Below are 14,439 nucleotides of genomic sequence, written 5' to 3' on the forward strand. Positions count from 1 at the left end.
GTGGAAGAGTGGGGTAACATCTCACAGCAAGAACTGGCAAACATGGTGCAGTCCATGAGGAGGAGATGCACTGCAATACTTAATGCAGCTGGTGGCCACACCAGATACTGACTGTTACTTTTGATTTTGAACCCCCCTTTGTTCAGGGACACATTATTCCATTTCTGTTAGTCACATGTCTGTGGAACTTGTTCAGTTTATGTCTCAGTTGTTGAATCTTGTTATGTTCATACAAATATTTACACATGTTAAGTTTGCTGAAAATAAACACAGTTTTGCTGAGTTTATGACACAAGTGCTTCGGAAACCCTTGGATTTTCACAACAACAAAAAAGCGCACAAAATGACCCCCAAAGACGCACTGGCATCAAAACCATACAAAACAACTAGTAGACACGGTAGTTCACTCGTCACGTGTGTCTGTCTCTGCCGGAGTCCGTTGTGAACGTGAGGAGTGCCTGTCATACTCAATAGTGAGTTATAATAAGAAGGCGAATCACCGGAACCCACGTGTGGTGCTAGGTTGCATCATGAAAGCGCATTCGTAATCCAGCCATCCGTGGGATTGGGCAAAGGGAGTGGATTGGAGGTTGGGTTAGGAAAAAAAACACGATTGGTAGAGTTGAGAGTAAAACTTGCTGGCTCAGATATTTGTGCAGCCACGTCCTCTCTTGCTAACCTCCCCACTCAACGCGGAGCTGTCCATTGGCACTTGTGCTGAAACGCGTCTATTCTCAATCGCTCACTGCGGTGCACGACGGAGTGTCGAGAGTAAAACATTTGGATGACTGTATTGGCTTTTTCCATATATTTTTGAGACACTTCGGTGGATATCCATTGATTTACTCAGCTTTCATCAAGAGCGCATCAAAGGTCCACGTTCTGACCCGGTCGGTTAACGGACTCTAAAGAGGCAGAAAGATGGCTTTTATGGTGAAACAAATGGTGGGAGGGCATGTGAAGAACCTGACCGGGGGTTTGACTGAGGAAAAGCCCGAAGGAGAGAAATCGGAAGCCGCAGCGGCAGGAATGACCCAGGAGGAATTTGAACAATATCAACAACAGTTAGAGGAGGAAAAGTAAGAACAACCCCAAGTTTATCGATCCATTTGAATAGCCTATGTATTTTGAAAGGGTTGCGTACTATAAAGCGGCGTTTATTCTGTGTGATGTCCAATGTAAAGACGCTGCTGAGCGCGTGCCTTTACAAGCCCCAGTGCGCCATGCACTATTTTACGCATCAGTGGGATCCACGGCGGGCTCTTGAGCTCACCACACAGCTGCTACACTCGATACATGAGTTTTCTTTAAGGTTTCAAGAATTAGGCTATATAGGACGGTTTTCCATTGGAATTCTTGCAATAGCCTAATCCAGAAACAAAAATGTGTCAGTAATCACAGTGAGTTTAATGCCCAATTATACTGTAAAACGTCTCGTTTCCCAATAGGCATATACTAATGCTTCAGGTTGATACGTGTCCTTAGATTCATTCTAGAACATGAATTCAGTTACTTTTATGTCCAATTTATCTAAAAATGTATTGAATATCATCCTCAATGAGCTCTCCAAATAGTTTTCCACATTTCTTGCATGTCCCTGTGATGTCGACCTCCATCTTCATTTTGTTCACAAAGAGTAGACACCTCAACAGAATAAATGAGTCTGATGTGAGTATCTCTGATCTTGAAATGTATTTTTATCTGGGTATAACATAGAAACCCATCGCCATAGCCATAGACTGTCCTCTGTCCACATCATAAAACATCTGATAATTGAATTGACTTTACTCCAAATTCCCCTGTGTGAGAGGAGAAGATGTCCTCAAGGTTTGAAACAGATGACTCTACAAAAGCTCATAGATCTGGATTTTTTTTTTTTGTTAAATAAACAAATAAATGTGTCTGATCATGTGCAGTGCCTCCACACACACCTGCATCTATATGAAAGGTATACTTCATTAAAAGGAAATGTGTTTTACTACAGAGCACTACCCTGGCTTAAGGTCACATGGCTCCAGGCTCCAGGACAAACAGCCTGTTTACTGTTGACATGTCAGACATGGTGGAGCATCCACTGACTCCCCTCAATCCACAGCCCACTTTGACCTCAATCCCATACCATCATACATTACACTGGGTTTCAGAGGAGATGAGCTATTATAATGTGGCTACCGCCATACAATAGATCATAGCACAAAGTCTGGTGTCAGTGCTCTGTATAATCCAAGGAGTATAGGGTTGTTGGAATGAGGTTGTTTGCAGTGGCATGTCATATATAATCATGTTATCAGGCACAGGAGTCACAATGACATCCTCTGGTTATATGATGTCCTTGAGAGGAGAAGGCACAAGACTCGTCATCTCAGTGCCATCAGGTGCTCTACCATTGGCTCTCACAAAGCGCTGGTTTATGTGCTGCTGTGTGGTGGTTTACATGCTCATGTTCATTCACAGTGGGCAAGATAACAGTAATGCCACTGTGAATATACACTAAGTGAACAGAACATTAAGAACACCTGTTCTTTCCATGACATAGACTGAAAGCTATGATCCCTTATTGATGTGACTTGTTAAATCTACTTCAATCAGTGTAGATGAAGGGGAGGAGACTGGTTAAAGAAGGATGTTTAAGTCTTGAGACAACTGAGACATGGATTGTGTATGTGTGCCATTCAGAGGGTGAAAGGGAATAACCAAATATTTAAGTGCCTTTGAACGGGGTATGGTAGTAGGTGCCAGGCGCACCAGTTTGTGTCAAGAACTGCAACGCTGCTGGGTTTTTCACGTTCAACAGTTTCCCGTGTGTATCAACAATGGTCCACCACCAAAAGGACATCCAGCCAACTGTGGGAAGCATCCCTGTGGAATGCTTTCGATACCTTGTAGAGTCCATGCCCCGACACATTGAGGCTGTTCTGAGGGCAAAAGGGGGTGCAACTCAATATTAGGAAGATGTTCTTGATGTTTTGTACACTCAGTTTATATCCTCTCAGGGCCAGCCCTAGCCTTTTGGGGGACCAAGGCGAGATTTGGTTGGGGGGGGGGGTGTCTAACTGAATGAGAGTGTCTAACAAAATCAATTGGGGCCCCCTGGAGGTCAGGCCCTTCGTGCCAGGTTGGTAATTCGGCCATGATTACTACAAGTTTAGATAGCTAGGTTGACTAATTTACCAATCTAAAACATATTAGCTGACATGGGCTAATTGAGTGACTGTCAGTGACTGACATAACAAGAGGCGACCACCTATGTTGCTTATGCCCAGGGCTGGCTCTGTATCCCCTGAATGATAGGGATATGGCCTTGTCATTGGCTATCCACATGTATCATGCCATTGTTTACAGTATTGTATGAATGCATTATGATGTCATGCTGTAATTCAGACCACACTGTTGGCATGATCACATAGGTCACCTTGGTTCATGGAGTCTACTCCGGAATGTTTGGTGCGAGGTGTAGGTCTAGTCTTGTCTTTTGAAAGAGTTAAATCCTATTCAGGTGTTTATATCACATTTTCACATTTTCAGTGATTGTTTTAATCTGATTATTGGAAAGTTAGGGACCAAGATTATTTGAGTAATACTAAGAGGGCTACCATGGATAACACAAACTGTCTCTTGTCTGCCCTCTGCTGGAGTTACCAAATGGGTAGTATTGCAGTATTGCTGTACGTGGTGGTGAAGTATAAATATCGGATTTACCTCAACATAAGACTTGCAGTATGATGATATTTGTATGGTGGTGTAGGGCAGAGGACATGGTGATGGGGTGTTGTGGTGTCTGGGTGTGCTGTAGAGTGAGGTTGTGTATATTCACTGGTTTGGCAGCTGTAAAATGAGGTGTGCTAGTCAGTCAGTGTTCTGGAGTGGAGTAATCCTAGGTTCTGAGTTCAGAGGGTTTAGAGTTCTGTAGAGTGGTGTCGTCCTAGGCTCTGGGTTGGGAGGGTGTAGAGTGGTGTCGTCCTAGGCTCTGGGTTGGGAGGGTGTATAGTTCTGTAGAGTGGTGTTGTCCTACGCTCTGTGTTGGAAGGGTGTAGAGTTTTGTAGAGTGGTGTTGTCCTAGGCTCTGGGTTGAGAGGGTGTAGAGTTCTGTAGAGGGGTGTGATCCTAGGTTTCTGTGGGTTCACTAAGTTGCAGCTGTAGAAGTAAATGAGTGCTAGTCAGTCAGTGAGTCAATGCCGCTCTATATCGTAGACGTCTGAATATAATTCCCCAGTAGAGCAGTGGACCGGCAGTAGACTGCATCTGGGTCTCACTGCAAGAGCACAGCCTCTCTCTCTGTCGTTCTCCCTCTCTCTGCCTCCCTCCCTCCTCCTCTACCCCCAGGTGTTACTGCTGCTTGTCCACCTTCTGATGGCCTAGACTCTTGAGTCAGAGAGCAGCTCAGCAGTGGGCTCCCTGTGTTCTTTTCTTTCAGCCCTCACTAAGAGATCCACAGTGGTATAAAAATCTAATATTGTCACATACACAAGATAGAAGCAGTGAAATGTGTTGTTTACAGTGTCTGCCATAGTAGTATGGCGTCCTGGAGCAAATTAGGGTTAAGTGCTTTGCTCAAGGGTACATCGGCAGATTTTTCACCTTATTGGCTCAGGTATTCGAAGCAGCAACCTTTTCATTACTGGCCCAACACTCTAACTGCGATGGCCGAGCTATGTGGTTAATAGTAACCAATGAATTTGTGCATTTGTGATACATCACATTACAAACAAATCTAACAACGTTCCATACTAAAGACCGTGACATGTTGACATTACAAAAAGCCTTATGGATTAATTAAATGATCATTATAGCATCTGTCCTCACATCGCCACTATTGCTGTTAAATCCTTAATCCTTCAGTCGAATTATGGAGGTGGAATGAAGGAGGATTTTGTTATGAAGCATCAACTTGAGTAAGGACTCGAGATCATACCACCTTTGCAGACGTTATGTGTGTGTATGTGTGATTACATGCAGCGACACTATTTCAGCCGTTGTTAACCCTTTTCTCTCTGGTTTTCCCCAGGCAGGAACGAGATGCTAGTTTTGCGCAGAAGAAAGCTGAGCGGGCAACAGTTAGAAGTCACTTCCGGGACAAATACAGACTGCCAAAGGTACATCCATTACTGATTCTGCATATTTGATTCAAGCCAAATGTGCTCTGTTTGTACTCTCTTTCTTTTCTCCCTATGTCTCAATCATCTCATTCCTCTCCCTTTCCTTTGCCCTCGCTCCCTACACCCTCTCCCACTGGCCTGTGTGTGTGTGTGTGTGTGTGTGTGTGTGTGTGTGTGTGTGTGTGTGTGTGTGTGTGTGTGTGTGTGTGTGCGACCCAGAATGAGCTGGATGACACTCAGATCCAGCAGGCGGGGGATGACGTGGAGCTGCCCACAGAGCTAGCCAAGATGATCGCTGACGACAACAAGGAGGAGGAATCCAAAATGTCTGTCCTGGGCCATCTGACCAACATCCAGAATGTGGACATGGACCAGCTGAAGGACAAGGCCCAGGCCACACTGGAAGACCTCAAACAGTCCGCTGAGAAGTGCAATCTCATGTGATCTGGCTGGCTGACTGAATTCCTGCTCTCTCTCTCTCCCTCCCTTACTCTCTTTATCTGTACAACAAAGGATCTATGTAAGATATCATGTGATCTATGATCATGTACAAACGTTGATAGTCATGTTACTTTGAATACACACACATACAGTCAACACTGCCTCACACACACAAACATACTGCAGCAGCTTCTGGCCAAGGAATCAGAGTAAACACTGTCTAAGCTGTGGGGGAATCAGGGTAAACACTGTCTAAGCTGTGGGGGAATCAGAGTAAACACTGTCTAAACTGTGGTGGAATCAGAGTAAACACTGTCTAAACTGTGGGGGAAACAGAGTAAACACTGTCTAAGCTGTGGGGGAATCATTGTAAACACTGTCTTAAGCTGTGGCGGAATCAGAGTAATAGTCTTATGCCAAAGACCCTTTGCAGAAAACCATTTAGACAATGGCACAAAGTATATCAACTAGTCATATTAAGTGTGAGACTAAATCACACTTTCTTGTCTTGGGACCACATTCAGTACATTACAAACCAAGTGTCTGTTATATCTATTGCAGGTGTAAGTGTATTTGCAGTTAGCCTGTTCTGTAGTCCATCTAGTCTATGGTCATTAACTAGTTGGGGCCTTGTTAAGAGACAGCTCGTCCTATGTAATGCCAACCCATCTAACCTTTCAAATCTGGCCTTTAACCTGTCCTCATATTGACCCCTGACCTCTCCATCTCAGTGCTGTTTTGTGCCGGTGGTTTGGTGTCGTTTAGCTGCTATGATATGTCAAGTGCTGTCTTTGAAAATGTCATCCTTTGGCTGAGTGCTGGTCATAGTGTTTAATAAGTACACAATACTATGAACATATATGAACATAGAGTACTTGGTATTTGTCTGAATTGTTGTTGTATCACTAAGTAAAGACGCAGGTGAGAGCGGGAGAGGGGTTTGTCAACCTTATTTAGTAATATACAATATATATTTATTTGATACAGTGGTTCATGTCTTGTAATAGTTGAACAGTCCTTTTGTGACATTACAATTAATAGCATTTGAAGAAAGGATGGTGAACATGCCTTAGTCGCTTGTTTTATGTGATAGCTACTTTGTGCTTTCTTGTCAGTTCCATGAAGCAAAACAAACAAGTGTGAATATAATGAACTCTTACTCAAGTTTTACAGAGCCTGATCACCTATACATATCTCTCTGTATTGACGTGTGACCTGCAGTGGTACTTTAAAGCCAACAACAAGAGCTTCTTTCATTTCCAGTCACCCTATGGGGTGATTCAGGTTGATCTCATGATGATATTTCAGGAAGAGACGTGTTGTTCATGATGTTTCTGTTTCCTGTCCATTCTTTGCTTCTTTTACATCATCTTTGTTGTTCAGTGCTGTATGAACCGTATTGATTTTTGACTGACTGTTGAAAGCATAATAAACAGATTTTTATGATGTATGCTTCATGTTTCTCCATTTGTTTTCCAGCCTGTCTGACCATCTGGTCAGAAACTCCAGGACGGAAGATTTCTGACATATAATTTACAGTAGCCATCGTTTGAGGCTATAAAACCAAAACCTAATGTCCTGAACACTAGGTGGAGACAAAAATACCTCATCGGAATGTTTGTTGATTAATGTTGAATTAATGACTAACAGAATTTAATTCAAAATCCATATTAGCCCCATATCAGATCAAGGTTTATTATCATGAAATTATTATCATTACAATACTGATAGGCCAAATGATTATGTCACAGTTGTTATAACCATTGTTATAACCACGTTCTTTAAGTTAACCTTTATAATGATGTTTTTTAAATTTTTTTATTATAACCATTATTAGTGGCAACTTTACCTTCCAGTGAAGTCTGATAATAAGCTCAGCCATCTGGCAGAATCAAAGGCTCTTTGCAAAAGTGTACAGTGTTTTTCAGATAGAAGCCAGCCAGCAACTGCTTTGTGACATTTCTAGACAGCCCGGTTGTCGCTACGGGTTTTTCCAATCGCTTTTTTCAAAACACGTTAGTTAGCATTTGAATAGCAGAGAAGCCTGAGCTATTGGTAGTTTTCAAGTGCGGTGTGAAAGGGGAGAGGTGTAAAATATATTGATGCTGAAACCCACCTCTATTGATAGGCGCAGGGCGTGAACAATCTTCAGCCTAGAAAGACACTGTGCCACTGCATGGCCAATCTGACACAATTGGGGTGAAACGGGCCAGAAAATACTATTCTCTTCCATTCTCTTCTATCAATCAGGGCTTAAAAATCACTAGAAAGAAGAGCGAGAGGGAGAGTGAACAGGGCGACAATTAGTATAACTTTAAGTGAAACCCTCACTGTGCGACGGTTTTCATAGAGGTTTCCCTCCTCGAGTTATCGTTAAAAAGGAACAGATTTGTTTTTTCTGCACTTAAAATTGGAGCAGTGGGTGCAGATGTGAGCTTCTAGCAATGGAATGCTTTCTGTCGACAGCTAGGGGGCTTGTGTGCGCCCCACACTCACTACCTCCCCAAACGTTGACGTGTTTTGTAAAGGGGACCACACAGGTCGTGAGTTTCATTAAATTTATAAACATGTTATTTTTCCTGTATGACGAGCAGATTGCCAAAAACTACGTTGCTATAGAAATGAGTCCCACGAACTCCTCAATGACGACCAATCGTTGACCAGGATTGTAAATGGGAGAGGGGGAAGGCAAACTATCCTTTCTTTTTCTGGAAAAGGAGGGGTGTTGCGGGGAAAAGATTAACGAAGCGTGAAGCGTAACTGCAAGAGGGGGACAAAGACACATAGCGGGAGAAAATGCGACAGTGAGAAGAGGCAGTCCTAATGAATTCAACCAACATAGTATGGAATACCGAACACGGAAAATATGAACGTTTTTTAAAGCCAAGAAAGTTGGAAGTATTTTGAAAACAGGAGTAAAAAGAGTTATGCTTTCAAACGAGGGCATGAAATGTGGATAGTAGGTGTCCGAACTTTGGACAGCGCATATGGTCACTTTTTGTTCCTTTTTTACTGACACGACTGTGACAGTTTTGCGGAGGATATTGTTGCTTTGTATGGTAGCTGAATCAACGCAAAGGATTTCAACATTTTTACTCATCCGTTCCAGACTGGATTCATTCACACTCATAAAACAGACTGTTATTCCACAACTGTCAAGCGTGTATTGGAGAGACAGAGGGACATCTTTAGGTTTGTAGCTAGGACTACTAAACACATTTATGTTTGGACCATAAACGCCTCATACTAAATGGGTTTATTAGTTACATTACGTTTTAAATTCATCAAAGACTTGGCTGTCCCGCACTAACTGGAGGAAAATGTGCGCATCGTCGAACTAGAGCTCTCTCCAGCATGAACAGTTGGTGCAGCGCTCTGGCGCTCTTCTCATCGGTGCTGTTGGCGCTAGATGCCCAGTTAATATGTTGGCAAGCCCTGCTCCGATGCCATGAGGAGGCAGACTGTGAGCTTGCATACAGCCAGTATCTAGCCGCCTGTGAAGGAAACATCAGAGGCACCAGGAGGCAATGCCCCAGCCACTGTATCAACGCGTTGATAAGACTGAATCACACCCGCAATGGCCCTTACCTCGAGAGGTGTGACTGTGGTCAGGACATGGAGTGTAGGGATGCAAAGCGGGCGATTGAGCCATGCCTCCCCCGGAGGTATCCTGGAGACGCGGGGGGGATAGGATGCACAGAAGCCCGTCAACGCTGTGAGGAGGACACCGGGTGCCACTCCTCCCTGACAGCCTACTTGTCTTACTGTGGGCAACTCTTCAATGGCAGGAAATGCTCGTCCAGGTGCAAGGCCACAATACAACAGATGCTATTCATCCCAAATGGCATGCTACTAAACCAGTGTGTGTGCGACGGGGTGGAAAGACCGTTCTGTGAGGTAGTCAAGGAGAACATGAGCAAACTTTGCCAGATTGGAGACCACAGTGTTATTTCAGACCAGGCAGATATGGACGATATGTATGAGGATGAAGACTATGAATCGAAAACAGAGGAGATATGTCCTCCTGACTCAAATTCTAGTTCCCCGCAGTTGTCGAGCTATATGGCCTTATTATGCATCACTCGGATATTCTATTGAGAAATGAATGTGGTCTGTTGAAAGTGACCTGTCGTTGTGACAGGGATGGGTCCAATCTAATGAGCACGTGGGTTTGGTGTAGTGGAATACTATGTGCTCCTAGTAATCTCCTATGGGCCTAATGGATTTTTCATATTTTGATGTGATGCCTTAATCTGGGACACAATGATGGACAGGACATTCAGACCACCAATTCAATTAGCAAATTAGGCCTAGGCTACTCATGGAATATCCTAGGTCGAAACTGTTCTGGAGTGTAAAGATCCATAAAGTGATTGTTTAAGGAGAAATGAACCAAACTTGACTTCATTGTAACAATACTCCTCATTGGGCATTGCATCCATTACTTCTGGGCTACCTTTTAAACTCTTGTGCCTATTTGTTTAGTTTCGTCCCAATGGTCCTTGGAGTGTGGCTTTATTAAGACTTAAGATAAACATTGGACCAGTCCAGTTTCTGTTTGCTTTCCTCTCTATTTTAGGGGCCTCTGCATTGTTGTAGCCATCACACTTCAAATATTTGTGGGGAACTGCCAGTGAACAGAAAAAGGGTTTAGAATCAAGTAGGCCTAGTTAAATTAACTGAAGTGCCTCTCCAGCAGCCCCCTACTCCCCATGACACACCCCCCACTCTTGATAGTTTTATTTAAAATGTCCCCCCACTCTCCCCCTTTAGGGACCCCCTTTCTTTATTGAAAGCAAGAAGTCACCCTTCTCCTTATAGACTGGCCTCTACAAGATGAATGTGGGCTTATGATAGACTTATATGGACAAAAGAAGAGGCACTAGTGTTTTTTCTCAGAAAAAAATAAGAAATACCAGTTTATTACTATGAACAGCAGTACATAAGCTACTTGTTAATAGGCCTAGTTTAATTTATTATTCATTTCATATAAAGTGTAATGGGTTCCTTTCCAGGACAGAAACATGCTTGACAGTTAGCTTTTTCCCTTCTTGCTAAATATCTAGGCTAAGAAGTTATTGTATTATTTTTTTATGAAGCTAATCCTTCCCGTGTCTTGTCATTATCTTTACAAGATGTCACTTGAAGTTTTTCTAAACTAATCTTTGTTTTTGTCATGATCGTCAATGTCATTTATTTTTTATTTCACCTTGTTGGGTAGATGCTGGTTCATAGGGAAATGTAACTGTCATGTTGATGTTAAATTATATATATATAAAATAAGGAATCTATCTTTTACATTTATATGTCAAATATTAATGCTGTAAATTAGTGTCCAATTTGTCCATTGTGACTTTGCAGTCAATACACCACCTCATGAATAATATGGCAGTAGTTTACATGTACAAAAACAATGTTTTTTGAAACAATTCTGCAGGTAGATTTGTCATCTCAACCAGTGTGGAAAGAAATAATGGATACTTGTTATATATGGAAAATAATTTATGTAATAAAATGATTAAGTGTGAGTCAAAAAGTCCAACTGTTTATTTGACATCCTGTATGTTATTCAAAAGTAGGAATGTTTCCCAACCCCCAACTAAATAAAACATCACACCAAAACTATCAGACCTAAAGTATAGGCAAATGTAACTGCTGGAACTAGAGAAGAAGACTGGAATGTTCAATAAGGGAAAAATGTCATTTTGGATCAGGCTCCAAAGTCACGTGTCGCCTGAAAATGTGCCATTGCCAAGCAAAGCTAAAGGACCAGCAGACATTGAATCGGTTTGAATGTCTACTGCGTTGATCTTTGAAATGATACACTTGCATTTCTGGTAGTCCTGGCAATAGCAACTTTTACATGAAAAGACAAAACAGGACCTCTCACTACTGTCTTCTCATATCATCCATCTTCCCTGGAATTCTTAAAAACATTTTAGAGACACGTATTTAGAACAGAGTGATTGCATCTAATTGAATGCCTCCGGTGGCTTCTGAAAAGTAACTGTGTGACTGCTGTGTACCCTTCATAATACCAGCATTGTGTAATACTTTAGGGATCAGGCCCAGTGTAACTGAAACCCAAGCAGGAATGTTAAGTGTCTGGCTGCACAATACATCTTATTTGGAAGAGAAGGCCAGGACTCTCTGTGCTCTTTGAGACATTTCAGGTTTAAGTTACTGCTTCCTTTGACACTGTGTCTAGGAAACTACCAGGTAAATTGTACCTAATTACTTGTGTGTAAATGGCACTTTCTGCGTCAGTGTTGAAAGGTCAGTCACGACTCTTGAGAATGCAGGATTGTGCATTTGGTCGTTTTGCCTTACAGTGCTTCTCAGTTCTCTTGGTCATCAATGACCTTTTCAGAGAAATAACTATGGAAATATAGCACATTAATGAATGTATCATTTTTATAACACAGTGAGAATGCAATGGGTGTTTCTGTGTCTACTAATCTCCTAAATCCTGCTAATAACCTTTTAGGTAGGTTAGTAGGTAAATATAAATCTTTGGCACAAATAGCTCATAGTAATAATGATCTATTTACAGGTCCTTAACAAACTGTATGGAAGTGTTATGTAATCTAAGTTTGAACGAGTCAAGATGTGGAATTTGAAGTCATGACAGGATATCTGTGTTCAATTCATAGTTCCTTTGACAATAGACTGACCAAGTCGTCCCATTCCCATCTTCACCTAAATCAAATTTGATTGGTCACATGCACAGAATATAACGTGTAGACTTCACAGCGAAATGCTTACTTACGAGCAAGTATTTTGTTTAGAAAATAATGTAATTCTCAACAGACTTTAGATTGTTAAAAAGTGCATTTAGAAGCGGAAGGGAGGGAAAGGGATTCTGTATAGTTGAGGTAAGACCCTCCTAATTTGGCTCAGCCAATCTGTCTAACCATCGCCATGCATCTCAAAGTTGTCCAACTCTAACTCACCCTCACCCTCACCCTCCTTCAAATCCTCCACTCAGCTTCTGGGAACAAAATCAAAACAAACAGAAGCAGGGGAGCCTTGGGGTGAGTGGGGGACGGCAGAGGGAGGATTTACAGAGGCTGCAGTGTGCTGGAGCCCATTTTCTAAATTATCTTTATTCAACGTTTCTCTGAAACAAACCCCTGCCTGCCCCCAGGTCTAGGAGAGGGGGTGACACAGGGATTTAGGGGAGAGTTTTGTTTCTCATCTGTACAATGTTCTATTCATGATAGCAGTCTACCCACAGTGAATGGTTGATGTGTGTGTGTTTGGGGGTTGGGAAGTTGAGGGGTCCTTAGTTCCTTACGGATTAACCCCCCCCCCCCCCCTTTTATAACTTTAGCTGATGTCAATACAGCTCCACCGTCGTCCCATTAGGAGTACCAACAGAGGCTGATAGAGACCCAGGAGAGGGGGAAAGGGTACAAGTGCTCATGATGGAGCTGAACTGAAATGGAGGCCAATTAAACCCACAATGCCACAGGGCTGTGGTTGGTTGGTAAGGGGGTCAGAGGGGTAAAAGGCATAGTGGTTGACTATTCAACATTTTGGCATTCTCTTATAGAGTATACCTCCATCTCTACTGGTGCTCCTGCCAGTCCTCTACACGCCCAGCTACTCTGGACTACATTAGGGCTTCCTCGCCTTACGTTATGGAAATGGGCCAGCTGTGTCCTCAGGAGAGGGAACCAAATGGTGACTACATGGCCACGAGACAGCAGTGGGCCTCCAACAGGCAGTGACAGACTCACCAAGACATCCATGAAACCTTACACTCAGACCACAATGTTATTTGACCAAGTTTTACATTTCAACCCGAACTACAAGTACAGTGCCTTCGGAAAAAAGTATTCAGACCACATTACTTTTTCCACATTTTGTTACGTTACAGCCTTATTCTAAAATAGATTAAATTGTTTTTTCCTCATCAATCTACACACAATATCCCATTTTGACAAAGCAATTAAAAAAAAAAAATTGTTGCTAATTTATTAAAAATAGAAAACGGAAATATCACATTTACATAAGTATTAAGATAATTTATTCAGTACTTTGTTGATGCACTTACCGCAGTGATTACAGCCTTGAGTCTTGGGTTTGACGCTACAAGCTTGGCACATCTGTGTTTGGGGAGTTTCTCCCATTCTTCTCTGCAGATCCTCTCAAGCTCTGTCAGGTTGTATGGGGAGTGTTGCTGCACAGCTATTTTCAGGTCTCTCCAGAAATGTTCGATCAGGTTCAAGTCCGGGCTCTGGCTGGACCACACAAGGACATTCAGAGACTTGTCCCGAAGCCACTCCTGCGTTGTTTTGGCTGTGTGCTTAGAGACGTTGTCCTGTTGGAAGGAACCTTCACCCCAGTCTGAGGTCCTAAGCGCTCATTCTGGAGCAGGTTTTCATCAAGGATCTCTCTGTACTTTGCTCTGTTCATATTTGTCTCGATCCTGACTAGACTCCCAGTGGCTGCCTCTGAAAAACATCCCCACAGCACGATGCTGCCACCACCATGCTTCACTGTAGGAATGGTGACAGGCGTGACACTTGGCATTCAGCCCAAAGAGTTCAATCTTGGTTTAATCAGACCAGAGAATCTTGTATCTCATTGTCTGAGAGTCTTTAGGTGCCTTTTGACAAACTCCAAGCGGGCTGTCATGTGCCTGTTCCTGAAGAGTGGCTTCTGACTGGCCACTCTACCATTCAGGCCTGATTGGTGGAGTGCTGCAGAGATGGTTGTCCTTCTGAAAGGTTCTCCCATCTCTACAGAGGAACTCTAGAGCTCTGTCAGAGTGACCATCACCTCCCTGACCAAGGCCCTTCTCCTCCGATTGCTCAGTTTGGCAGGGCGGCTAGCTCTAGGAAGGAGTCTTGGTGGTTTGAAACTTCTTCCATTTTAGAATGGAGGCCACTGTGTT

At 42.9% G+C, this 14,439-nt stretch overlaps 2 protein-coding genes across 2 annotated transcripts; both read left to right on the forward strand.

Moving 5' to 3' along the window:
- The first annotated feature begins 508 nt into the window (after positions 1-508).
- cplx3b (complexin 3b) lies at positions 509-6,983 on the forward strand. The gene is made up of 3 exons (XM_036964466.2): positions 509-1,079; positions 5,006-5,093; positions 5,316-6,983. The coding sequence occupies exons 1-3, from the start codon at positions 922-924 to the stop codon at positions 5,538-5,540; spliced, it is 471 nt and encodes a 156-aa protein (XP_036820361.1). The 5' UTR covers positions 509-921; the 3' UTR covers positions 5,541-6,983.
- A 1,055-nt stretch (positions 6,984-8,038) lies between these two features.
- LOC110506708 (growth arrest-specific protein 1-like) lies at positions 8,039-11,073 on the forward strand. Its single transcript, XM_021586524.3, has one exon. The coding sequence runs from the start codon at positions 8,892-8,894 to the stop codon at positions 9,633-9,635; it is 744 nt and encodes a 247-aa protein (XP_021442199.3). The 5' UTR covers positions 8,039-8,891; the 3' UTR covers positions 9,636-11,073.
- The last annotated feature ends 3,366 nt before the right edge of the window (positions 11,074-14,439 follow it).

Source organism: Oncorhynchus mykiss, chromosome 26 (genome assembly GCF_057628025.1).
Source record: "Oncorhynchus mykiss isolate SJ-2025 chromosome 26, ASM5762802v1, whole genome shotgun sequence".
In the NCBI taxonomy this organism is placed as follows: Eukaryota; Metazoa; Chordata; class Actinopteri; order Salmoniformes; family Salmonidae; genus Oncorhynchus; species Oncorhynchus mykiss.